Source organism: Acomys minous (genome assembly GCF_964271855.1).
Source record: "Acomys minous genome assembly, chromosome: 2".
Taxonomy (NCBI): Eukaryota; Metazoa; Chordata; class Mammalia; order Rodentia; family Muridae; genus Acomys; species Acomys minous.
In genome coordinates, this window is record NC_140484.1 from 148,410,855 (window position 1) to 148,436,278 (window position 25,424).

Consider the following 25,424-nt stretch of genomic DNA (forward strand, 5'->3'; position numbering starts at 1 on the left):
CACTTTGGACAGATGGAGAGGTGTGTGTGTGTGCGCGCGCGCGCGCGCGCACGCGCGCTCGTCTGGTAACGCTCTGCCTGCCTGAGAGGCACTTCAGTTCAAGGCTAACAATGGCATGGCAGAGTTTTTCATTGTTCCTTCAGGAGTAAGCAAACAGTGGGGCATGGTTATAAATACCACAGGCGGGCTTCACCTTTCCTGGACCACCTGGGGCTAGCTGCTGGTGGGAAAAGCTCCTGCCAGAACTTGAGCCCATGAGGAAGCTGAAACTGCTTTCAGCACCTCAGCCTTCTGAGGTGAATTTATTTCCTGGCATGTTCATGTTCATGCGAAAGATGCCATTCATGCTGGGTATGGGTGCAAGAGAAAACTGCTTGTGTGACTGATATGTCTCCCATGTAGGCAGAGCTGGGGCGGCGGCTTCTGCCATGTCAGAGAAGGTTCGGACACGTCTGGAAGAGCTGGATGACTTTGAGGAGGTGAGCAGGCCTCTTATGAGGCCCAGTGAGCTGGGTACTCTCCAGCCCTTCTGCCAAGTGATGCCAGGTTGGGTGCCTGTTCCCTGCACTAGGCCTCCCGTGACCCTGACTTAGTGCAGGGAAAGATGCTGGGGCGAAAGGCCAGTCACCGGCGAACCTGATGTGAACTGGCTCTTCTGGAGGCCTCTTTTCACTTTGTGATGTGGGAGCAGTTCCTCTGTCATCTGGGCATTGTCAGCAGTAAAATCCATGTGGATTCACCCCCAATGCAACAGCTTTATGTGATGCAAAGATTCCACCTCAAAGCATAGTTTACCAGGGCTTCTCTGCCTGTTGGATGTGGCCCATGAGACACCTGTAATTGCTTGAGTGTGCTTTGAAAAACTGTCCTGTTTGCCAACTCTTTTTTTTTTTAATATTTATTTATTTGTTATGTATACAGTATTATGCCTGCATGTACTGCATGCCAGAAGAGGGCACCAGATCTCATTGTGGATGGTTGTGAGCCACCGTGTGGTTGCTGGGAATTGAACTCATGACCTCTGGAAGAGCAGTCAGTGCTCTTAACCACTGAGCCATCTCTCCAGCCCCCTCTTTTTTTTTTTAATATTTATTTATTTATTACATATACAGTGCTCTGCCTACATGTACATCTGCAGGCCAGAGGAGGGCATCAGATCACATTATAGATGGTTGTGAGCCACCATGTGATTGCTGGGAGTTGAACTCATGACCTCTGGAAGAGCAGTCAGTGCTCTTAACTGCTGAGCCATCTCTCCAGCCCCCTGTTTGCCAACTCTTAAGATCTGGCACCCACATGGCAGCTCACAACTGTCTGTAACTCCAAGATCTGACACCCCCACACCAATGTATACAACTTAAAAAATTAAATAAATATTAAAAAAAAAAAAAGATCTGGCAAGTTTGGAGCTGGGAAGATGACTCAGTTAAGTGCTTGTTGTACAAGCATGAAGACCTAAGTTTGATTCCCAGCACCCACATAAAAAAGCCCGGTGTGTTTGTCTGCATGTATGTATACACACCTCTTACACCTCTGAAGGAGCAGAAGAGGGCGTTGTATCCTCTGGAACCAGGGTGACAGCTGATTGTGAGCTGCCATGTGGGTTCTGGGAGCTGAATCCTGGTTCTCTGCCAGGTCGGTGAGTGCTGTTAACTGCTGAGCCATCTCTCTAACCCCAAGTCTTTATGCCAGAGCTTCTGGTACCAAGCTGGGCACACAGTAGGTCCTCAAGATATAAGTCCTGGTATCCTGTGCAGCACCATTGCCTGGTCAGGAGCGTGGCTTTGTCAGCAGCAGCCTGGGGTGCAGATGGGGGACACTGAGGTGGCCAGCTGTCTGTGTGGAGGTGGTGGTCAAAGGCTTTTCCTTTTCCTCCTGCGCTCACCGCCCTGCCTTCTGCCGACAGGGATCCCAGAAGGAGCTGCTGAACCTGACCCAGCAGGACTACGTGAACCGCATCGAGGAGCTCAACCAGTCCCTGAAGGACGCCTGGGCCTCAGACCAGAAAGTGAAGGCTCTGAAAATTGTCATCCAGGTCAGGCCGTGGGAGGTTTTGTGGTTTTTCATTTCTTAAGTTTTCTGTGTAAAACTTAATTTTGTTTTTCAGAGTCCTCCCTCAGGGTCTTTCCCTCATTCATCAATTCCATACTCACAGATGTCCTTTGAGAAGCCGTGATTATGAATGTGTCCTTGGGCCACTGGAACCACTGTTGCCCTAGGTGACAGAATTTATGATTCGCCTAGCGCCATGCAGTGCACAGGCCTTGGGTCAAGTCCTGCCGTGTTTGTGATTTGTGTACACTAAGGCTTGAGTACTGTCTTCCAGGTTGCCTCGAGAGACTGATTAGCTTGGAATCTGAGATGAATGTCCCTTTATATAGTTTAAATACAGTCATATAAGGAAAATACAGTCATACTGTAAAAAGTGTGTTCAGCAAATCATCTTGGTGAATTTATTGATTTGCTGATTGCTTGTGGAGTCAGTCCTACAAGGAAAAGATTTTTGGTTTCTTTGTAAAGATTTCTTTTTTTTAAATTTTATTTATTTATTTATTTATTTATTTGTTGGTTTGTTTTTCGAGACAGGGTTTCTCTGTGTAGCCTTGGCCATCCTGGACTCACTTTGTAGACCAGGCTGGCCTCGAACTCACAGTGATCCGCCTGCCTCTGCCTCCTGAGTGCTGGGATTAAAGGCGTGCGCCACCACGCCTGGCTATAGGGTTTTTCTGTGTAGCCTTGGCTGTCTTGGAACTCTCTCTGTAGTCCAGCCTGGCCTTGAATTCAGATATTTGCCTGCCTCTGCTTCATGAGTGCTGGGGTTAAAGGTGTGTACCACAACTGCCCAACTGTTTTTATTTGTATTTATACATATGTGCAGAAGTCTTTTTGAGTATATACCATGTGTGTGTGGGTTCCCATGCAGGCCAGAAGAGGGAGTCAGGCCCTCAGGAGCGGGAATCACAGGCAGTGTGGGCTGGCTGTTGTGAGGGAGTCAGGCCCTCAGGAGCGGGAATCACAGGCAGTGTGGGCTGGCTGTTGTGAGGGAGTCAGGCCTCAGGAGCAGGAATCACAGGCAGTGTGGGCTGGCTGTTGTGAGGGAGTCAGGCCCTCAGGAGCGGGAATCACAGGCAGTGTGGGCTGGCTGTTGGTGATGCTAGGAAATGACCTCAGGTGCTCTGGAAGAGCAACCAGTGCTCTTACCTAGAGTGTCACCTCTCCAGCCCCAGGAAAAGGTTGTATTCTCCCCTTTGGCCCTGAAGACTCTCCTCTCCTGGCAAAATGTACTTTGGTCAGGGGCTGGGTATATGGGTGAATTAGTGGAGTGTTTGCCTTGTATGCAGGAAGGCCCGGGTTTGGTCCCCTGCTCTGCATAACCTTGACGTGTTGTCAGATGGGAGCAGACTCAGCACTTAAGAGGCGGAAGCAGGAAGAGCAAGGTCATCCTTGCCCACGTAACCCTGCTGGAGGACACCTGCCACAAAATAACAACAACAACAAAAATAGTAATAGTGATAATATAGTAATGCAAACTTAAAACCAAAACAAAACAGTAGAGATGGTGAGGCCCTTGGAGGAGTTAACCTGATGACCTGAATTGGATCCTCAGAACCCTCAGTGGAAGAAGAGAACTAACCCCGCAAGTTGTTGTCTGACTTCTACATGTGCCCCGTGGCGCACAGTGGCATATGGCGCACAGTGACGCACAGTGGCACACACTGGTTCACACTGGTTCACAGTGGCACGTTCCCTCTCATACACAGAAAAGAAGTAAATACATATTTTAAAAAATTAAGAAAAATGAGAGGAGTGCTCAAGTCATCGTCAAAGAGAGAATTTGCATGCACCATGTTACTGTATTTAGAGTGTGCCTGAAAGCCATTTCAGTTCAGAGGGACTTTCATCCTCACTTCTTGTCTTGGTAATGGGACATTTTTCTTCTCACTGGGGGTGTGTGCACGTGGTCTTGAAGTGTTTGAAGTTGAATCTGTGTGCAGCAGGGTGGTCTTTCCTGGGGTTTCATGACTCAAGGAAAGCTGCGCTGTTTCTCTCTTGTCCCGTTGTTTATAGAGTAAATACTCCTGGAGAAAGGGCCTCTCATCCTGCTTGCAAACCAAGGCAACTTCAAGTTCAGATAGCTGCAGGTGTTTGCACTGTGGAGTGACCGCAGCCTGGAACTTAGGACTCCATCCGAGGTCCCTGGCTCAGAGAAGGAACCAAACAGTGTCTGATTAACCAGTCCGTACCTGCTGGGCCCTGAGGGTCTCCATACTTTTGGAGGTTATGATAAGGAGATGGTAAAGGCATGGCATATCGGGAAATAAGCAAGGTTTCCCTTGTTTGCCCTGTGACTGGCCCTTTTTTTCTTTCTTTTTTCTTTTTCGGTAGAGCACTTATTTGTCTACCTGGAGAACCTGGATTCTGTCCCAAGAATAAAGTGAAATCCTCAACCAAAGTAATTTTCAGCACATAATTATTACATGCTTAAGCCTAGAATTTAGTGGCTTTGAGCCTGGCTTGGTGGTGCACACTTCTAATCCCAGCACTGGAGTGGCTGGTCTGGAGGGTAGCTAGTTCATTGTTAGTCTGGGCTATATACTAAGACCCTGCCAGTCAGGCAGTGGTGGTGCACTCCCTTAATCCCAGCACTTGCGAGGCAGAGGCAGTTGGATCTCTCTCTGTGAGTTCCAGGACAGCCAGGACTACACAGAGAAACCCTGTCTCAAACGGCCAAATCAAACCAAACCCTACCTCCCCAAAGAAAATACCGTGACTTTCAGTACATTTATAGCTGTGTAAGCCGCCCACACAGTCTAGTTTTAGAACATCTTCATCACCCAAACTCCCTCCAACCTAACTGCAATCAGACCCCACCATGCTCCTCCCAGAATCCCGCAGCCTGCCTTCTGCCGCACGCATACCGTCCCTGGGCGCCACGGGAACGGCTCATTCTGAACATGATCTCTTGTGTCTGGCTTCTTTCACTTAGCTGAATATTTAGAGGTTCATGTGTGTTGTGTTGTGTGTTGGTGCCGTGTCTCTCTGAATAGTATTTCATGGCATGTGTAACCACAGTTTGTGGACCCGTGAACAGCTGATGATGTCCAGTTGCCTCTGCCCTCTGAATGCTGCTTGTGGATTTAACATCTTCCTGTCTTCTGGGTAGATTCCTGGGAGCAACCCTGGTGGGTTTCTGTTTCGATTATTTAGAAACTACTAAACTGCTTTTGAAAATGGCTGCCCCTTTACATTCCCAGCAGCAGAGCTAAAGGTACTAGTCCGTCCCCGGTGCCCTAGTCGGGTGTGCCATGGCCCGTGTGTGGAGGTCAGAGGACAGACAGCCTTGGTGTCAGTGCTTACCTTCAGCTTTGTCTCTGACAAGGTCTCTTATTGCGCTGGGTTCTGATGCTTGGCTAGCTGACCCAAGCCCTGGGGATTCTTGTGCTGCCTACAGTCTTGCTGTAGGAGCCCTCAGATTTAGCTTTGCCCTCAGGCGTTACCCACTGGGCCACCTTCCCGGCACCCAGCTACTATTATACTGTCATTGCAAACACAGCAAAGTACCCACCGTCATTTCAGTGTTTTTCCAGTAATGATGAGTTAGACAGCAGGTACCCCAGCCTCAGTAACATGTCAGTAATCAACCAGGGAACAGCAGTGTGTCTCAAGCTCTGATGCCGGTGTGCGACCCTGTCCAAACTGCACCCAGCCTGCTTTCCTTAGCATCTCAGTGCACTGCACACTTGTGTTTTGATGTAAGAGCCTCACAGAGCCTGGGTTAAAAATACTGCTTCTTTGGTGTGTCGGCTGGAGATTCTTTATCCGTGTGTGTGTGTGTGTGTGTGTGTGTGTGTGTGTGTGTGTGTGTGTGTGTGTATGTGTGTGTGTGTGTGTGTGTGTGTGTGTGTGTGTGTGTGTTGTATACATACATGTGTCGGGGTACATTTATGTGCATGTGGAGGCCAGAGGTTAATGTTGCTTGGATATCTTCCTCTGTTGCTCTCCCCTTATTTTAAGAGGCAGGTCTCTCATCGAACCTTCTTTATCTTTCACATGTAGCTAGGGGCTGGCTAGCAGGCTACACCAACCAGTGCTGGGTTGCTGGTGCACACCCCCAAGCCTGGCTTTTTGCAGGAGTGCTGGGCATCCAAACTCAGGGCCTCGTGTTTGCATGCCAAGTGCTACTTACTGAGCCATCGCTACAGCAGCTCTCGGGAGAGTCTGTATTTCTTAAAAAATATTTCTTTTCTTTTTCTTTCTTTTTTTATTTTATTTATTTATTTTGTTTGTTTTTTGGGACAGGGTTTCTCTGTGTGGCCTTGGCTGTCCTAGATTCACTCTGTAGACCAGACTGGCTTTGAACTCAGAGCAAATAGTCTGCTCTGCCTTCCAAGTGCTGGGAAAAAAATATTTTGTTTTTGTTTGAAATTACAATATAATTACATTATTTCTCCCTCGTTTTCCCCTAGACCTTCCCACATACCCCTCCTTGCTTCCTTTCAAATTCATGGCCTCTTCTTCCATTAATTGTTGTTACTTGCATGTGTGTATACATGTACAGATACCTAAATATAAGCTTCTTGGTCTGTATAATGTTACTTCTGTGCATGGTTTTGGGGCTGACTACTTGGTATTGGAGAACCAGATGCTGGGTCTTCCTTGGGGAAGACTGTTTCTCCCTCTCTCTCTGCATGCCTTAGTTGCCTGTGGCTCTTTGTGTAGGTGGGAGCCCGGGGAGCGTTCCCCGGTGAGTGTTCTCTGTCCACATCTATTGCTGTTCTTGTGCAGCTCATGTTTAGGCAGCCTTGAGACTATGGTGTCCTTTGAGATTGTCTGTTTTTCTTTTCTGAGGCAGGGTTTCTCTGTGTCACCCTGGCTGACCTGGACTTGCTTTGTACACCAGGCTGGCCTTGAACTCACAGAGATCTGCCTGTCTCCGCCTTCCAAGTGCTTCAATTAAAGGCATGCTCCACCATTCCCGGTCCCAGATTGTCTCTTTTTAACACCCTTTCCAGAGTACCCAGGACTTACCAGAAAAGTTTTAGGAAATAGTACCATGACCCTTAAAACCATAGTATCTTCAAAATGGTATTTTCTAAAGTAATTTTATCTCCAGAGGTTATTATGACTGGCGCAGTAGCGCACACCTAGAATCCTGCACTTGGGGAGGCCAGGGAAAGCAGAGCTCTGTGAGTTCAAGGCCAGTGCAGTCCACAAAGTGAGTCCAGGATAGCCAAGGCTACACAGAGAAACCCTGTCTTGAAAAACAAAAACAAACAATCAGAAAAGGTTATTATGACTTTAACTTTGGACTAAAATAGTGTTTTTTCCCATCTTTTCTTTTTTTGGTTTTTCGAGACAGGGTCTCTCTGTGTTAGCCTTTCTCATCCTTTCTAAAACACATGTCCGTGAGAACAGCTCAGAGGGAGAATCAGCACAGCTGTGCAGGGCGGCCCATCTGGCCTGAATTTTAGTCTTTTGCTGGACTGCTATCTTGCCTGAGCTGTGGACGAGGGGCTCTGCATTGCAGTGGTGGAGGAGATCAGCAGATGTTCTGTTCCTAGGAACCGTGGGGTGTGGACTGTAAACAGTCTCTAGGATTTGGGGTCGTTGGTGTTTGGGTTTCTTTTCTTTTTTTTTTTTTCCTTCTGAGCCCTAAAATCTCCATGAGCGATTGTTTAAGTTGGGAACTCTCACAAAGGCCTGTGGACATCACAGGGCAAGACAGCAGGGGCTAGAATTCCATATGTGCCCAGATGCCACACGTGTCAGGATCCTTGTTTTAACAGCTCACATCTTCCTGCCCCTGTGAGAGGGTTTCCACTGGTCAGACACAGTGTTTATGCATAGGCATGTCATGCAGAGGAGAAACTCGGTCATGCTCGCGGGTTAGATGCTGGAGACCCAGAATGAAAATAGGAGCCCAGGGTATTCAGCTTGCAGGATGTCCTGACTAGCGCGTGCATGCCCTGCTCACCGGAAATGCATGTTCATGGGTCATTTCTTTAATGTCCAATTTACTTATTATTTGTGAATATGTAACAAATGTGCACATTTGTGAGGCATGGACATGCATATGCAGAACCCTCAGGCGGTGTCCACTGTCTTCCTCTGCCACTTTCTATTTTTTATCATCATCATCATCATCATCATCATCATCATCATCATCATCATGATTTCAATACCTAGTTTCTCTGTGTAGCCCTGGCTATCCTGGAACTCACTATGTAGGCCAGGCTGGCCTTGAACTCAGAGATTCCCCCATTCTGTTTCAGTAGATAAGGAGGATCATTCTAGAACAGTCTTCCTCAATCTTGAACCTGTGGCCTTCTCAGAGCCGTGCTTTCCAGAACATTCTGTAGGAGGCTCTGGAAACATTCTGGTTCCTTTTGTCAAAAGTGAGTGATGGTCTGGGAGAGGGCTGACTGGGGAAAAGCACTCGCCGTGCAGATGAGAGGACTTGAGTTTGCATCTCCAGCGCTCCTGAGAAAAACTGGACATGGTGGAGCTTTCTTGTAATCCTGGCACTGCGGGGTAGAGACAGGCAGATTCTAGGAGATTGCTTCCCAGTAAGCCAGCCAGCCTAGCTAAAAGTGATAGCTTCAGGCCCAGTAGGAGACCCTGTCCCAAGGGAACAAGGTGGAGATCAATGGAGAAGGACACTTGACTGCTTCCTTAGACTTCCATGTGTGCACACATGCATACTGCACAAAGAAAAAGTACAGGTGTAGCTACAGAGATGGCTCAGTATTCAAAGGCACTGGCTGCTCTTCCAGAGGACTAGGGTTTGATTCCCAGCATCTCCATGATAGTTCATGACCGTCTATAGCCCAGATTCCAGGAGATTCCCCACTTTTTTCTGACCTCTGGTGGCAGCAGGCACATACATGGTGCATGTACACAGATGTAGACAAAACACCCACACATATAAAGTCTAAAAACTAAATAAAATAAGAGCAGGTTTTTCTTATCATTGTCCTCCATGGGAGCGGCTGACGCAGGTTTGGCACTCATCAGTGTGTTAAGTTGCTTATGGAGTCATTAGAGGTTCTCTCAGGCACACGAGAGTGAATTCCCTCTACCATTCTCTCCTTCCAGTGTTCAAAGCTGCTGTCAGACACGAGCGTTATTCAGTTCTACCCCAGCAAATTTGTCCTTATCACCGACATCCTTGATACGTTTGGTAAGTACCATAGCCCTCTGGTATCCAGGAAATACATGTTTTGTCAGAAAGTGGCTACAGGGTGCTCAGGGTGGGTTCTACTGTGGCTTCGGTCCTCTTTGGTAAGTCAGAGGGACAGCAGTCTGCTCTGAGATTTTTTTTCTCCTGTTTAAAATCAAGTCAAAGGTTTTTATATATAGGATTGTATGTTACATGTATTTTATCTTAACAAAGTGACAGATGATATTTCTATTTTGATTGCCACGTGGAACTTATCCGTATTTAGAGGACAGAGTGTGGCATTCCAGTGTGTGGTAGTCAGCATCACTGGCACGTAAGGAAAGGTTTACCTGGCCTCACAGTCCTGGAGTTTCCATTCGTGATTCCGGCCAGTGGCAAGGCAGCACAGCTCGGCAGGAATGCGTGACATGCAGTTCCACTCTATGGACAAGAAGCAGAAGAGGCAGAGGTGTCCAGGGCTGGAGGCTCACAGTTGCCTTCAGGGGTAGCTCTAGGTGGCTTAAATACTTGCCGCTAGGCTCCACCTCTTAAAGGGGCCACACCTCCCAAGACTACTCCTGGAGCAGGCACCTTTCGTACATGGGCCTTGGGAAGCCGGTGAAGATCTGGCCTGGGAGCTCAGACTCTCTTCCCTGTACTCTCCCTGCCCTGGAGTGTATCTGTCTTGGGAGTTGGCACTGCCATAAGCCACTTTTCTCAGCTGGGCACCTAGATGCTTCTGCATGCACCCCTGACGCTTTCCCCAGCTTGTCCATTTTCCTGTGTCTTCAGTAACTACTGTTCTGTCTTGGCTGCATGGCAGTCATAGTGCCTCTGAGGTCTATCTGCATCGCTCCTTGGGATTACCCTGGTTCCATACTTCATGTAGGAGACAGCAGCATCTTTTACAGCTCACTGGAAAGTTCCAGATGAAGAGACTAGTCTGAAGGTGCAGGAGCCCCAAGGCCTGGAGCGTAGCAGTGGGTGGTTGAGCCTGAACCGGGCAACACTCAAGGGTGTATACACAGAGTGGAGGCACCCCAAAGGGACTTGCAGACACTTCCTTCTGAGAGCTGGAGGTCAGACGGAGGCATTCACTCTCTTACCAAAGAGGGGTCCATTGGCTTACAGCACGGCAGGTCCTGTCTGTAACCCTTCCAACAACAGATATTCCAGCTGAAGATCCAAGAGTGGGTTCTGCCCTCAGGTAAAACTAGGCTTGGAGTGGTTAAGATTTTGTGTTTTTCTGGTACTTTCTCTTGGGATGACTTCATTCTCAAGATTCACACTGTGTTTCTCCACTTCCATCAGCTTTGTTGCTGGTGGTCACCAAGCTAGGGTAGGGCTATTAATCCCCCTCCCCCAACAGCCCAACAAAAGCCTTTGAATGTTACTCTCTCGCCTGGCTTGGGTCATGTCAGTGGGCATGATGTCTGGCAACAAGAGGCTGAATTCCAGGGCCTGGGTTGATTACCCACAAACATGTTCTGCTGTTGTTGAAAGAAAGGAATGGGCTCTGGGTATGTTTGGTGTTTGTAAGTCTCTAGTTTTTAATGGGAGTACAGCCCTGCCTTGCCTGGGTATGAATCCTGAGGTCTGTGGTCAGTCTTGTCATGTGCTGTCCTAACAAACCTACCTCTTGCCTTTAGCATGATGACTGAGGGTTAGAGGGTCTTGCAGGGCAGGACCATAGACATGGCCCAGGCATCTGGAGATGCATGCACAGGGCAGACGTGTGCACGGCTTTGGTTAGCATCTTGGTAGAGACCACAGGTGTCGATGGGCAGCTGACTTCCCTGGCTGCTGTCGCTCCTTCAGAGCCACGTGTTTGAGATTCGGTTTTTCCACCTGTGAAATGGTACGTAGGGGAAGATGACGTCTGCCAGACGTTCTGGAGAGAACACCTGAGTGGGTGTGTAAGGAGCACAGCACACTTTTCCTCTCCCAAGAGCTGCTGGCCTGGCTGTGGTAAATAATTATGGACAGGGTTGGGCATAGAACACGTGCTCAGAACATGTTTATCGTCACTGCTGTGGTTTTCAGTTGTCGTGTCTTTGATATGTCAGAAAGTGAGTGAGGAAAAGAACTAAGTAAGGCTTGGAGAGGCAGCTCAGCGAGGGAGAGGTTCCTGTGTAAGCATGAGGACCTGTGTTCAGATCCTCAGAATCCACACTGAAGATGGGCGGAGCTAGCTATGTGTGTGCCTGCACACCACCGCTGTGGGAGGCAGAGCTGGGAAGATCATTGGAGCTTGGTGGCTTCCAGCCTAGCTCCAGGCATGATGATAGTCCTGATTCAAAAGCACAATGGCGGAGTCAGAGAGGAGAACACCGAAATCCTCCTCTGGCCTTCATATCTGCATGTGGCTAAGTAATGCACTCATGTACTGCCCCTCCCACACGCATAAAAATGATTATTATTTCCCAAAACAATGCACATAGCCAGGCACGGTGCCACACGCCTTTAATCCCAGCACTTGGGAGGCAGAGGCAGGTGGATTGCTGTGAGTTCAAGGCCAGCCTGGTCTACAAAGTGAGACCAGGACAGCCAAGGCTACACAGAGAAACCATGTCTCAGAAAACCAAAACAAAACAGTACCCACTGCCTGAACAAAAGAAACACAGCTTATTTGGCCAGAAATGTTACACTGTGAGGCTGGAATATAAAAAACAGTTGTATTTTCTAAAGGCAGGTTCTAGAGAGGTGGCAGGTTTGCATAGGAAGTAAAGGGGTTTGTATCAGTTCCTCGGTAAGCTGTTCCTCAGTGCGCACAGGGGCAAGCAGTTCTCTTCAGGATGACCTAACGGCCCCATCCCTGTGGCAGGGAGGGAGTGCCTCTCTCATCACCAGAATGACCCTGGGGTATGAAAGCACAAGAAGGAAGAGGGGCACATGGAGTGGAGGCACTGGCACTGCCGCTGGAGCCCATTCTCTGAAGTGTGTGTGTGTGTGTGTGTGTGTGTGTGTGTGCGTGCGTGCCTGTGTTGGGGGTTGGGGTTCCAAGCTGGGCTTCTCACCGTGGCTGTCACTGGGCTCTTACACTTACTACCAGACCGTTGCTGTGGGAGGCTCTGGGGATGGACACAGACTTCACGTTGGGTGGGGAGCTTCAGGAGCTCTGGGTGCTCTGCCTGGGTGCTCTGCCTGGGTGCTGGGTCAGAGAAGTACCAGTGTAGGGCACATAGGGCACTGGGACCATTTCCAGATATTCTGTCCACTAGTGCATTAGTGCCTCTTACACCTGAGTGTGAGGGTGCATAAGGGGTTCCCAGCAGTGGATTCAAGGCCCACATTCTAGTCACATCCCCATGTCTCTGTCTTTCAAAGCTCCGAGACCGGCCCAGGCCCGTGCGTTCCCAGCTACCACACTGCTAGAGGCAATCAGCAGCTGAGCCAGATGAGGAAAAGAAGCTGGACTCAGGGCCACAGCGGCCTGAGGGTCCTCATGCACTCAGCAGAGAGCGTTCTACAGTGGACTCTAGCTCCAGCCATCCCAGCTTAGGCCAGGAGATGCAATAAGCAGCCAGTGGTCTGAGCTCTGTCGATGGGATCAGGGGATGGTATCTGACCCATACCCCGCGGGCCACAACATCCTGTAACATTTTTTAACTTAATTACTCTAGGTAAACTCAGTGAATACATGTGAAAGAACCAGCTTCTCCCAGGATGTGTCTGCAAGTGTGCGTCAGCTCTTTTCCTCCTCACTAAAAAACAAACAAAACAATCCCAAAGCTAAAATATGTGCCACTAGGTGGCAGTATGCCCTCATGAGTTAATGCCTGCTGCCAGGTGACATTTTCCTGTCTCTAATTAGCAACATTTATTTAGTGTTTGCTCCTGTGGTGTGTGATGTCAATACCATATGTCTTTTTCTCCTAGGAAAGCTGGTCTATGAACGCATCTACTCAATGTGTGTGGACAGCCGCGGTGCCTTGCCAGGTAATGTCATGCACCAGTCTGCCTTAAACCACAGTTAGGAGGTTTTTAATCAGGTCAGGATTTATTGAAAATAGATAAGGTTTTTAATTTAACGTGCTGAAAGAATCATGTTTGAGCTCTGATTGTCTCAGTCGTCCAAAGCCATCAGAAAGCTGGCAAACAGGCAAGTCATTAGAATGCACAAACTGGAAGGGGGTGGAATTAGACCCGGCTGCACACCAGCTTTCCTCCTCCGCTCCCCAAAGCCATGCTCCTGTTTCACATGTGTCTTTCTTCCCAAGCAGCAAATTACTTAAATAAAAACTGTGTATGTATGGAAGGATGTCAAATAAATCAATAGTAGCAGATGCCCTGCCTCCTCAGTCTATACATAAGTGATGTTGACGTTAAATTCATTGCCAATCAATTTTACGCTCCCAGGAGGTTCTAATGGGACAGGTGGATGATGGACTCTGTTGTCACATGAATGACAATGTCTTTAGATGCAGCATCCTCGGGTGCAGCTCCCTTTCCTTTTCCCTCTTTAACAACCAAGCTTTGCTGCCAAAACCTGCCTGTTCACACAAGTTGCAGGGGCAGCCTGGGCCATTGGTTCACCCTCCTCCCTTCTCTTGGCAGTGGCTCTTGCCTGGGGACCATAAGACTGTGATAGTGTCGGTAACCCATAATTTGATCTATTGCCTTTTTTCTTCCCTGCCCCACTCCCTTTTCTTTCATAACTCTTTTCTTTTTTCCCCTCTCTGGTCCTCCTTGTCCATCCATCCATCCTCCCTCCCACCTATCCTCTACCCATCCACCCACCTACCTCTCACCTATGCCTTTCTCTGCCCTTTGACCCTCTTGCTCCACCTCCATCTGTCTTCCCACTGCTCACCCATTTATCCATCCGTCTTTCTAAAACTCTTTGATGTGAACATGTCTCAGAAAGAAGCACAGCTGTACATAGCTTTAGGTCTTTATGAGCCCTCAGGAGTACCTGGTCTCGTCGTAGAAAGGCAAGCCCCGTGGAGCAGCATCAGAGCTGTGACCGCACCGTCTGGTCCAGTGGCCACCAGCCCTGTGTTGCTCCTGGTACTTGCGATGTGTTTTGAGTGTAAAAAGAAAAGATACTCAATAGCCTGGGCTGGAGGTCCCTGCCTGGAATTCGGCATGTGCCATCACTCTGGAGACTGAGCAGGACTGTGAGCTCAAAGTTAGCCTGGGCTCCATGGTGGACTCCTGTCTCTCAAACCCAAGGGCTGAGGCTGTAGCTCAATGGTGGAGTGCTTACCTAACATGTGCAAGACGTCATCCCAGCACTGCAGAAAGGGCAAGGAAAGACAAAAAGAAATGACAAAAGACACTGGATTATAAGACAATGTGAATCAAAAGTGATAAAAGCCACTGATAACTTTGAGACTGGCCCAGGTTACGATGGTATACCAGATGAACTGGGCCTCAGCACATTAGTGTAGTTCGCTGTACTTGCTTTCTGTGGCTGGTGTTGCTCTTGTGGCTCCCACTCACCCCTCACACTGTAGTCAAGTTTTTAGTGGTGCCTCCTGGTAAGTTTAGGAGCCTGGAAGGGTGTGCAGAGGCCAGCTCCATGGGAAGATTATCTCAGCTGGCCAGGGATGTGGGAAATCCAAATTTATTTATTGAAATGTATGTTCAACATGTGGCTCATGGGCACGTCCCTGTGGTAGGCATCGGCATCAAACCTCAGCCGACTGCCAGAAGTAAACTTGTGTGTTTTCTTGGGCAACAGTGGATTTTCTGGTGTGTATTTCTGTGCACTGCTTGTGTGCCTGTAGCCTTTGGAGGCCTGAAGTGGGCATGGGGTCCCCTGGATCTGGAGTCATGGGTGGTTGTGAGCTGCTTCATGTGGGTGCTGGGAAACAATTCGGGTCCTTCGTAGGAAGAGCAGGTGCTTCTGACAGTTGAGCCGTCTGTCCAGCCCGACTAGCAATGTCTTATAGTCCTGTTAGGGGTGGGGCTGGGGAGTTTGGAGAGATAAGTCAACTGCCAAGAGCACTTGCAGAGGACCCAGATTTGTTTCCCAGCACCCACATAGGGTGCCTCACAGCCAGCTGTAACTAGTTTGAGGGCATCTAACACCTTTTTCTGGCCTTCTCAGATGCTCACATACATGTGTGCTTGTGTGCACACAAAAATACATTGAATGCCATTTGTTTGTTTGTTTGTTGTTGTTTGAGACAGTGTCTCACGTAGCCCAGGCTTGCTCAGACTCCCCTTAGCTGAGGGTGACCTTGAACTTCTGGCTCTTCTGCCTCACCTGCCACTCACTGGGACCACAGGTGTGGCCACCACGCCTTTCTGCTTCTTACATTGGTTCCTACGCAGCTGTTGAAGAATAAGCCTGGCTAGCAATGGCACCTGTAGGCCCAGCACTCTAGAACAAGGCAGAATATGTTAGCCTGGGCTAACTTATCAGGACCTTGTCTGAAAATAACAAGTTTGTTTGTATGGTCTGCCTGATCCCCACGGACATATGACTTTGCGTCTCCTGCAGACATTTTCCCAAGCAACATGTTAGGGCCAAGTAAGGAAGCGTCACTAATTAGCCCTACTCAGCCACATCAAGTACAGCGTCAGAGGCTGTTCCCCTCATCAAAGACGGCGTCAGAGCCTGTTCCCCTTATCTGAGTACGAGAGCTGCCAGTTATCTGAGGATGCGAGCTGGCAGTTTAAACTTGAATATCTTACTTCAGCTGAGAGCAATACTGATCAGGGTTTGATTAGTTTTTGTTTTGATGCAGGGCTTGATATGTTGCCCAGGCTGGCCCAGGCTTTTGTTTTCTTGCAATTGATTTGCTCATTTTCTTTTCCTTTCCGTTAAATCTTCACTTGGGTGCTTTTCTCTGCTTCTAAGAGACTGGATTTGGCCACAGTTGTGAGGGGTCTAGGAAATGACTCTCAACTGAAATTAGGACAACAGCTTTGAAGTTTCCCGGTACAATTCTGCCTGAAGGATTCTGTTGAGCAAGGAAGCTGGTGACGCTTGCACTCATTCTTTCCATTTGCATCAGGTTCTCAGACTCGAAACTCTAACTCTTGAGAGCTTTGCCCTCAGGAGCTCGAACTGTGGTTTGGCTCTTGTGAGTTTGGACAAGTACACACCAAGCCAGCATGGTGGCTCACACCGCTAATCCCAGCACTTAGGAAGATCATGGATTCTGGGCTAGCGTGGACTACTTGGTGAGAGGTTGTATTCATTTTAAAAAAGGAGGAGGAGAAAGGAGGAAAAGAAGGTGGAGAAGGACAGAAAGAAAAAAAAGAGAAAAATTGAAGAAGAAAAGTGCATGTTATTATGTGTAGTCACCCCTCCCCCTATATTTCTTTAAAAAGTATTTTTTAAGCATTTATTTATTTATTATGTGAAGGAAGAGAGGGACACACACGTGCTACTGTTACTCCCAGTTAAAAACTTAAGGGCCTGGGCCTGAGAGATGGCTTAGCGCTTAAGAGCACTGACTACTACTCTTCCAAAGGACCCAGGTTCAACACCCACATGGCAGCTCACAACTTTCTGTAACTCCAAGATCTGACACCTTCACACAGATATACATGTAGGTAAAACACCTAAAACACCAGTGCACATAAAATAAAATAAAATAAAAAAATATATATATATTTTTCGAGACAGAGTTTCTCTGTGTAGCCTTGTCTGTCCTGGACTTGCTTTGTAGACCAGGCTGGCCTTGAACTCACTGCGATCTGCCTGCCTCTGCTTCCCAAGTGCTGGGATTAAAGGTGTGTGCTACCACACCCAGCCTAAATAAATAAATTTTTTAAAAACTTAAAGGCAGAAAAAAATCTCAAGTGTGGCAGGTAGCAGCAGAGAACTCTTGAACAAAGAGGAGCAAATAGAGTCGGCAGCTGCAGAAAGGCTTTTGGGGGTGAGGAAACACACAAACAACAGGCACACACAGAAAAAGACCCAAAGCAGACTGCACCACAGGAACCTAAAGCCCAGCCTATCCTTGAAGCGTGGGTTTTTTAAGTCCTTGAAGGGTCATCTTCCACTACTTTGGGCTGGTCAGTTTGAAGAAAGCTATGCAACTATTGTGTAAACATGTCCCCTGAACTTACTGAGCTAGTTCACCAGCAGGGATTCTGCTGGCCGAAGAAGAAGAAGCCCCCAAGGCCTTTGTTGTATACGTCAGACTTTTGATAGGAGGATGAGGCAGAAGCCAGCCATCTCGGAAGTTCACCATCTTCATTTCCTAGTCGTTGCCCCCCTCCCTGTCTGTCTGCCTAACTCCTAGTCCCACACTGCAGCCAACATGAAGGTTATAGGACAGTTTCTGGGAGGCAGTCCTCTCCTTCCACTGTGTGAGTCCCAGGAATTGAACTCAGGTCATGAGGCTTGGCTGCAAGCACCTTTACCCACTGAGCCATCTCCCTCTCCCTCTCTCCCTTCTTAATCCAGTGCATGTATAAGGAAGCCATGCACTCTGGTTCCTATTGGGAGACATCCTAGCACTTGGTTGTATTGTGGTTCTTGTCTCATCACCTCAGCAACCCCATCTTTGGATTGTCCTGAAGGCTGCTGCATTAATGTCCAAATCCTGGGTCCTTCCGTATGTCTCAGCTCCCATGCTAACTGTGAAGTGTGTAGCCCGCGCCTCTCCTCGCCAGAGCCTTGAGGACAATGCCTCCGCCCGGCCTGCTGAGGAGACCACTTCCCTGCCAGCTCATCACAGGGCTTGGCTTTCTGGGCTTTGACTCAGGGCCTTTGCCCTTATTCTCTTTCTAGGATGCATTGCCTTCCTATCTAAGCATGATGGCTTCCTCTTGTGGCTCAGGGTGTGGTTCAGGAACCTCCTGTGCAAGAATCTTTCTTGATTCCTTTATCTAGTCCTGCAGCCTCTGCACAGCTTGTCCGTCTGGTTTTCTGTCTTTCCAGGTTCTGATTACCTGATACCTTAGTGCTTTACCTGTTTTCTGTTAGCTGTTTGTCTCTGCCGCTGGGACACTTCCTGAGGGCACGGTCTGCGCTGTGCACCATCTGAAAGTGTAACCACTATCTGTCTGTAGCTGGCTTTTAAAAGCCTTTTTGATGAGCAAATGAAGTTGAGGACTCTTTTGGTTAGTATCATTTAGTTTTCTGTGCTGTGTTGAAGTCTTGTGTAACATAGTCTGTTTCTTAATTCTCTCTTGACCTGGAAGTAGTATCTGTCATTGTGTGAGATTGCCATATGTGTGTCTATGTGCACATATGTGTACATGTATGTTTTATGTGTGTATATGTCTTTGTATTTGTATGTATTTGTATATGTGTATGTTTATGTGTATCTTGTGTATATGTGTCTGTGTATATTTGTATGTATGTATGTATGTATGTATGTGTTTCTGTATGTTTATGTGTGCATGTACGTTTCTGTGTGTATGTCTCTGTATGTTTATGTTTGCATATGTGTCTGTGTGTGTACATATGTGTCTGTGTTTCTTGTATGAGTTCTAAGATTCCAGCCTTTTTTGTGTGTGTCAGGATTTTGCTCTATGGCCCTGAACTTGCAACCCTCCTGTCTTAGCCTTCCACGACTTATGAACGTGTATGTCATGTCCAGAGCTGTAAGAAGTGACTTTGTGTTAATGATACAAAGACTATTTATTTATCAAGATTAGGATTGGCTGCAGAGGCTGACGGTTACAGCTAAGGAAGGTAAAGGCTGACAGGCAGATGGTGACAATGCCAGGCATCTCCATTTGGCTCTGGGTCAGAGTACAGAGATTCCAGCCTGTCGTATTGTCTGCCAGTCAGGCTGGTGGGAACAAGGGACAGGTCCCTCTTCTTAAAGATGTTTCACAGAAATTGCACTTTCATTTGTATTCGGGGGCCCAAACTCAGTCACATGATCATACCTAGCCCAAGGATGGCCGATTAGCCAGCTGGGAAATCAGAGTTCTATTATTGAAGAGGGAAAAAACAGATGCTGGAATAAGTTGGCCGTATGACCACAGGAGACCGAAGTGTTGGAGCCATACTGAGCCGGCTGTTTGGCTCCGGCTGAGGCCTTGACTTACCTTCAGTGTTGGCTCTTTAAGGTAAAAGCGCTGTTTACATTTCCTGTTGTATCGTCCATCTGTGACTCTTCAGCTTTTGCTACAGTGACTGTTCCACACTTCAAGGAACTTTGGTTCAGCAACGTGTGGTGGCAAAGAATGCAGGCTGTGGGGCTAGGCCGCCCTGGCTTGTAGCCATGCTCTAATGGCTTGCTGTGTGTCCTGGGCAAGTCACTGAACTTCTCTGTGCTTCCAACTCTGGAAGTAAGTGGAGAGCTACTGTGTGGATCTAGCTAGTGTTGCTGAAACATGCTGCACAGTGCCTTCCAAAACACATGTGTGCAGCGGTGTCATTTCTGTCACTGTTTCCTAGTAAGACTTGGAGGGACTCCACTTCCTCATTTTCTGCCCATGGACTTGGAGGAGCTAGAAAGATCCAGGAACAGGCCAGCTGTGGTGGCGCGTGCCTTTAATCCCAGTGCTTGGAGGCAGACAAATTTCTAAGAGTTCCAGGCCAGCTAGGCCCACATAGTGAGCCCCTATTTCACAAAAGAAAAAAAAAATCTAGCGTGTTTGGGAACCAACACAGATGGTTTGCATTGCAGATCACTTTTCTCCAGAGAATGTGAATGACACCGCCAAGGAAACATGCCTGAATTGGTTTTTCAAGATTGCTTCCATCCGGGAACTCATTCCAAGATTGTATCCTTTTCTTGTCCTGTTTTAATGGTGGGTGGAAAGAGTGGTTCTGGTAGCAGCAGCCATGGCTGGGCCGCCCTAGAGTTCCCATGACACCTGGCTGCACTGGAGAGGGCGTTGCGGGAATCCCGCTCTTCCCTGGTTTCCTTGTTTGTTACTTTGAATACAATGCATGAATCAGGCTTCTGTTTCTTTGAGGAATCTTCCCTTGCTATCTCTATTGAAATGCCTCATTTAAGAAAAGATTTATTTTGTTTTTAACTGTGTGTGCATGCGCATGTGTACATGCGGGGACACACACACAAACACCCTTGGAGGCCAGAGGCATTGGATAGCTTGGAGCTGAGTTTACAGGTGGTTGTGAGCCACCCTGAGGATGCTGGGAACCAAACTCTTTTGGTCCTCCTTCTTGGTGGCATCCTGATGAGCCATTTTGAGGGCCTAGGGTCCTCATCTTCTGCACCAGGACCCCAGTATTGAAGCATGGAGACTCTCACCCCCACACACTGTATCTTAGTTATCTCAGGTCCACACTCCCCTTGGGGCTTTGATTGGAAGGCTTAAAGCCATGAACCAACAGGCAAACATTTTCCAAAAATTAAATAGGTGCAGGGCTTGGAGAGCCCCACAGAGAACACGGCAGCTGCTGACTCGGTTCTCTCCACCGTCGCAGTCCATCACAGCCGCCTTGTGCCTAAGACTTACTTGCTTTTGTTTTCCTTCTGGAATCATCTTTGTCTGGCAAGAAACAGGCCGTCTGGACCATGCCTTCCTTAACAGATGTTTCTGTAGTTATGTGGAAGCATCCATCCTGAAGTGTAACAAATTCCTCTCCAAAACGTAAGGCCTTTCTTCATCTGCAGCTGCAGAATTTCTGCAAAGCCCTTACACATCTTCACAGACGCAGTGGTGTGACAGCAGCTATTCATGAGTTGTAGCGTCAGTGCTGATCACCTGCGTATTTTTTCCACCTATCGTGTAGAAGCTTAATGAAGTGGAGATGGCATTTTAATCCCTATATAATGAACAGAGAGGAGAAGTCAAGCATGGGGGTAGAACCGTGCATAGCTTGCAGGAGGTCCCGAGGTCCGTCCTTCCCTGGATTTGACCTTGTGGATCTCCAGTGAGTTATTTAGATCCTGAGCCTTAGTGCCCTCTGCTGAACATGAACCTGCATCTGTGCAGGCCCTGAACTGCGCACAGCACTAGGAAGCATGAGAGCAGACCTGGTTTGCACCACACTAGGGGGGCTGCACAGTGGTGGTGACAGTAAAGCTGATGTTCCAACCCGCCCACCCACCCCTGCAGCATGCTGCTGCAATTTCTCACAAGTGTAATTCTGAGAGCCATTTGCAAAGCCTGAGGAAGCCAGTGGCATGCAGAGTCAAACCTGGCAGCTGTGTCAGCTGGGGACCTCCTACAGAGAATTATTTAATTTAGAGCTAAGGGTGACAGGATGGTTTATGGGTGCTGAAGAAATAGGTATTTTTGCCTCACCAGTCTGGCAGGGAGCACAGCCAAGAGGGAAGACCTGTCACAGAAGTGAGTCCTAGGTCACACTGGTGGGGACTGGGGTGGTAGAAAGAGATGAGGCCCAGGACACTGAACCAGGGCCAAGCAATGATCTGTGTAGATCCATATAAAAGATCAGGAGGCTGGCAGTTGATGGAAAGCCAGGCCAGGGATAAAATGGTTAAAATTAGTAAAGTAGGGCCAGGTAGTAGCACACACATGCAGCCCCATCACTACTAGCACAGGAGAAGTCTGGGCTGTATAGTGAGACCCTGTCTCAAATACACCAAAGAAATCAACTCATAAAGCAAGTCTGACCTCAGTCAGGCGTTGTATGAGGAAGCCTTAGAAACCGTATCACAGAGAAAACTGCTTACGCTGCCTTGGCAAGCTGCAACTGTGACCTCCACTGGTTATTACAAGTTGTGTTTTTCTCCCCTTCATTTAGGGAAATGTAGCCTTATCATGGATGTGAAGAGCAGGGAAAGTGTAACTCTGCCCTCCTTTCTCTGCAGGGGGATTTCAGAGTGCCTGCCCCGACTGACCTGCATGATCAGAGGGATTGGGGATCCTCTGGTATCCGTGTACGCACGGGCCTACCTGTGTCGGGTATGCTGAGCCCACAGCCATGGCTCCTTCTGTTAGCTGCTGGCTGTAGCACACAGCTCTTCCACAGAGAGGAGCGCTGCATGCCTGCTCCTAAAAGTTAATTTTGAAGTAGACCGACTTCCCACAGTTCTAATTAGGGGACGTTTAAGGTCATCTTCACCCAAGTGAACTGCTTTTCTGGATTAATTTTCTCAGTTCCAGCTGGGAAGGAGGCTCCAGGCTCCTTTTCAGTCACTTGAGACAGATGTTTCCTACTGTTGAGTTCTCTGGGTTTATTTGGTGGGAGGTGTGTGTGCGTGCATGCGTGCGTACATGCGTGTGTGTGTGTGTGTGTGTGTGTGTGTGTGTGTATGTGTCTGTCTGTCTGTCTGTCTGTCTGTGTCTTCATCTTCCTGTTAAAGTTGGGTTGGGTGTGAGCAGCAGAAGGCCTGGGAGGGAGCACTGTCCTTGTGACCTGACACAGGCTTAGGCTGCAGTGGTGGACGGACGGGAGATGACTGGGGCCCTCTTAGCCTCAGTCTGAAGCAATGCAGCTTAGTGTTTCTTTTCCGTTTTCTTCTTTTTTGGTTTTTCGAGACAGGGTTTCTCTTGTAGTCTGGCTGCCCTGGACCCCTTTGTAGACCAGGCTAGCCACGAACTCACAGAGATATGCCTGACTCTGCCTCCCGAATGCTGGGATTAAAGGCGTGCGCCATCACACCCTGGTTCCTTCCTGTTCCTCATTTTTCTTTCTCTTGCATTTCATTATGTGAGAGCCTCCCTCCAGCACACCCCCACTACATGATATTTTGTCCTTCCTCATGGGATCAAATGACCCTGGGCTGAACATTCAGAAACAGAGGGAAGATCATTCTTTCCTCTTTGAAGTTGTCTTCTTAGGCTTTGAGAGAAGTAACTGATAGAAACTGTACGGAAAATGGAGAGTGAATTAAAAAGAAAGAAAAGAAAAAAAAGAAAGGAAAGGAAAGGACATGATTGTTTCTAGGTATGATGGAGGAAACGGTTTATTGTAGAGCCAGAAGCAGAACCATCTGAGAGAATCCAGAATGGACATGACCCTGACCATGTGGGGAAAGGAAGAGGGAAGGAGAGGGAACCGGGTACAGCATCAGGAGCACAAAAACACAAAGAGTGTGTAACCAAATGGTTGGGTTATATAGGGAAGAGCAGCCCAGCCCCTTGGCTGGAGAGTTCAGGGTAGAGGGAGGCGTATGCCAGCCAGGAGGTCATGTAGCCAGTAGGGCCTAAGGAATGCTCGGAGAACCTGGCGCCAGGCTGACTTCCAAGCTGCTGCTTTGGCTTGATGAGAAGAGATTAAAAAAAAAAAGAAAGAAAGAAAGAAAGAAACAAAAGCAGCAAGTGGGCGAGCCTGAAGTCGTTTATGAAGGCAGAGGCTGGTTGCGTAGCCTCCTCCAGCTGTGGCCCCTTCAGCTCCTCCTCTCCGCTGCCTGCCTGCTGGGCCAGCCTTCCCCGTCACCTAATACACTTACTAAGAGGAAGGGAAGACAGAATCCGGACTAGCAGAACTGGTAGCCTTGGCTGTCCTGGACTCTTTGTAGACCAGGCTGGCCTCGAACTCACACCAGTTCGCCTGCCTCTGCCTCCCGAGTGCTGGGATTAAAGGTGGGTACCACCACGCCTGGCTTTCGGGCTCTTTTTAAAATGCTGAATTCTGGAGCCAATAAATGATGGCTTTTTTTCTTTCTCTTTTTGAGACAAGGCCTCACTATGTAGCCTTGGCTGGCCTAGAACTCCCTATATAGACTAGGCTGGGCTGGTACTCATAGACGTCTGCCTATCACTGCCTCCTGAGTGCTAGGATTAAAGATATATGTCACCATATCTGACTTGGATGATGGCTTTAAAGAAAATAATTACTGTTATATTCACTTAGTGTGTGTAGGCGTGTCATGGAGTCAGTCTTCTCTCTGCTGTCGGGTTCCAGGATCGTGCTCAGATCGCTAGTTTTGGCAGCAGGTGCTTTTACCTGCTGATCCATCCCACCGACAGTGGCGTTTGTTTGCTTCATGGTTGTTGCATTAAAATGGTGTAAAACACATTTAAAAGTGTGTCTTTTTCCACGACCATCTAGTTAAGAATGAGTCTGCATGGCTGTTAGCAGTGATGTAGAAGCCACTGTCTTGTCACCCTAAGCTTTGGGGGGCTGAGGCGGAAGCTGGGAGGAACCCAGTGCCTTGTGTGTGTGCTAAGTGCATGGACCACCACCATGCCACTCCCGACCTTCCCGAGATCCTGCTTCCTCTAACAAACATATCCAGGAGTGTTGATTACCTTGTGTGTTTGAAAAGAAGAGGAAATTGTTCTCACCATCTTGAGAGCACAGCCTTCCTTTGTACTCTATTGATTTGTTCTCTGGGTGGTTTGTTTAGAAATCATTGCCCTTGGGAAATTCAAAGATGATCACAAATGTCCTTTTCTCCTTATAAATAGCTTCTGTGGTTTTTCTTGTAAATTTGATACTTTTTTTTAAGTGGGAAAACAGGTAAGCAGAATGATGTAGGCTTTTCCTCTAAGTGCCTCTGCCTGTCTGTGCGCATGTGCATGTGTGTGTGCGTGTGCACTGTGGTGCTGGCAGTCGGAGACTAGGCCACTGTATGTGCTAGGCAAACACTCTACCACTGAGCTATATCTTAGCCTTTTGTTTTGTTTTCAGAATGGTGCTATAGCTAGGTATGCAGCGTACACTTGTAATTCCAGCGCTTGAGAGACCGAGGCAGAAGGATCGCCCCTGGGTCAGAGAGAAGAAAAACCCCAGGAGGTGCATCTTATCTGCAGCTGGCTCTTTGCTGTCAAAGTTGTCTTCCTTTGTTTGCTTGCAGGTGGGCATGGAAGTGGCCCCGCACCTCAAGGAGAGCCTCAATAAGAACTTCTTTGACTTCCTGCTTACTTTTAAACAGGTAGGAGAGCACCATGCCTCACTGAACTGTTTGTTACGTGAGCAAATTCACAAGACCCAGTGGGCTCGCCAAGCGCAGAGTCCTTGTAGCTGGCCAGTGTGCTGAGTGACACTGGTGTCTGCAGCTGGCCATACCTTGTGTCGGGTGGAGGGAGAGTTGACACATGTGAACAGGAAATGCCTCCAGCCACTCAGCCATACTTCCTGGCATCTGCTGACCCATGTTCATCCACACACCCAGCTGGGTGACTGGGGAAACTAGCTGTGCGTGTTGCTTTGTTTGTAAATACTGCTGAGAAGTAGGCTGCCACCACTGCACCCATCCATGCACTTCCAAACCAGCCTGGCTTGTGTGATGTGACTGCCCTCCTTTCTGATGTCCCTTTGGTCTCCTGTAGATTCATGGAGACACTGTCCAGAACCAGCTGGTGGCCCAGGGTGTGGAGCTGGTGTCCTATCTCCCCCTGTACTCGCCCGCCATGGGCTGGATCTTCCAGTGTGTCTCCTACCATGCTCCCGAGGTAAGGCCAGTGGGGGTCACCCCTGGGGAGCAGCTCAGCTCTGTGCTGCTTGCCTTTC

The 25,424-nt window shown here is 48.4% G+C and overlaps 1 protein-coding gene across 1 annotated transcript in view; it reads left to right on the top strand.

Annotated features, from left to right (window-relative positions):
• VPS35L (VPS35 endosomal protein sorting factor like) overlaps positions 1-25,424 on the top strand; it is a 106,593-nt gene that overhangs the window by 14,070 nt on the left and 67,099 nt on the right. The window contains exons 6-14 of the mRNA XM_084773409.1: positions 403-479; positions 1,907-2,035; positions 9,097-9,181; positions 13,040-13,099; positions 19,714-19,810; positions 20,600-20,647; positions 21,835-21,928; positions 24,769-24,846; positions 25,244-25,366. Of these exons, the coding sequence (XP_084629535.1) occupies positions 403-479; positions 1,907-2,035; positions 9,097-9,181; positions 13,040-13,099; positions 19,714-19,810; positions 20,600-20,647; positions 21,835-21,928; positions 24,769-24,846; positions 25,244-25,366 (791 nt within the window). The remainder of the gene's footprint in view (positions 1-402; positions 480-1,906; positions 2,036-9,096; positions 9,182-13,039; positions 13,100-19,713; positions 19,811-20,599; positions 20,648-21,834; positions 21,929-24,768; positions 24,847-25,243; positions 25,367-25,424) is intronic.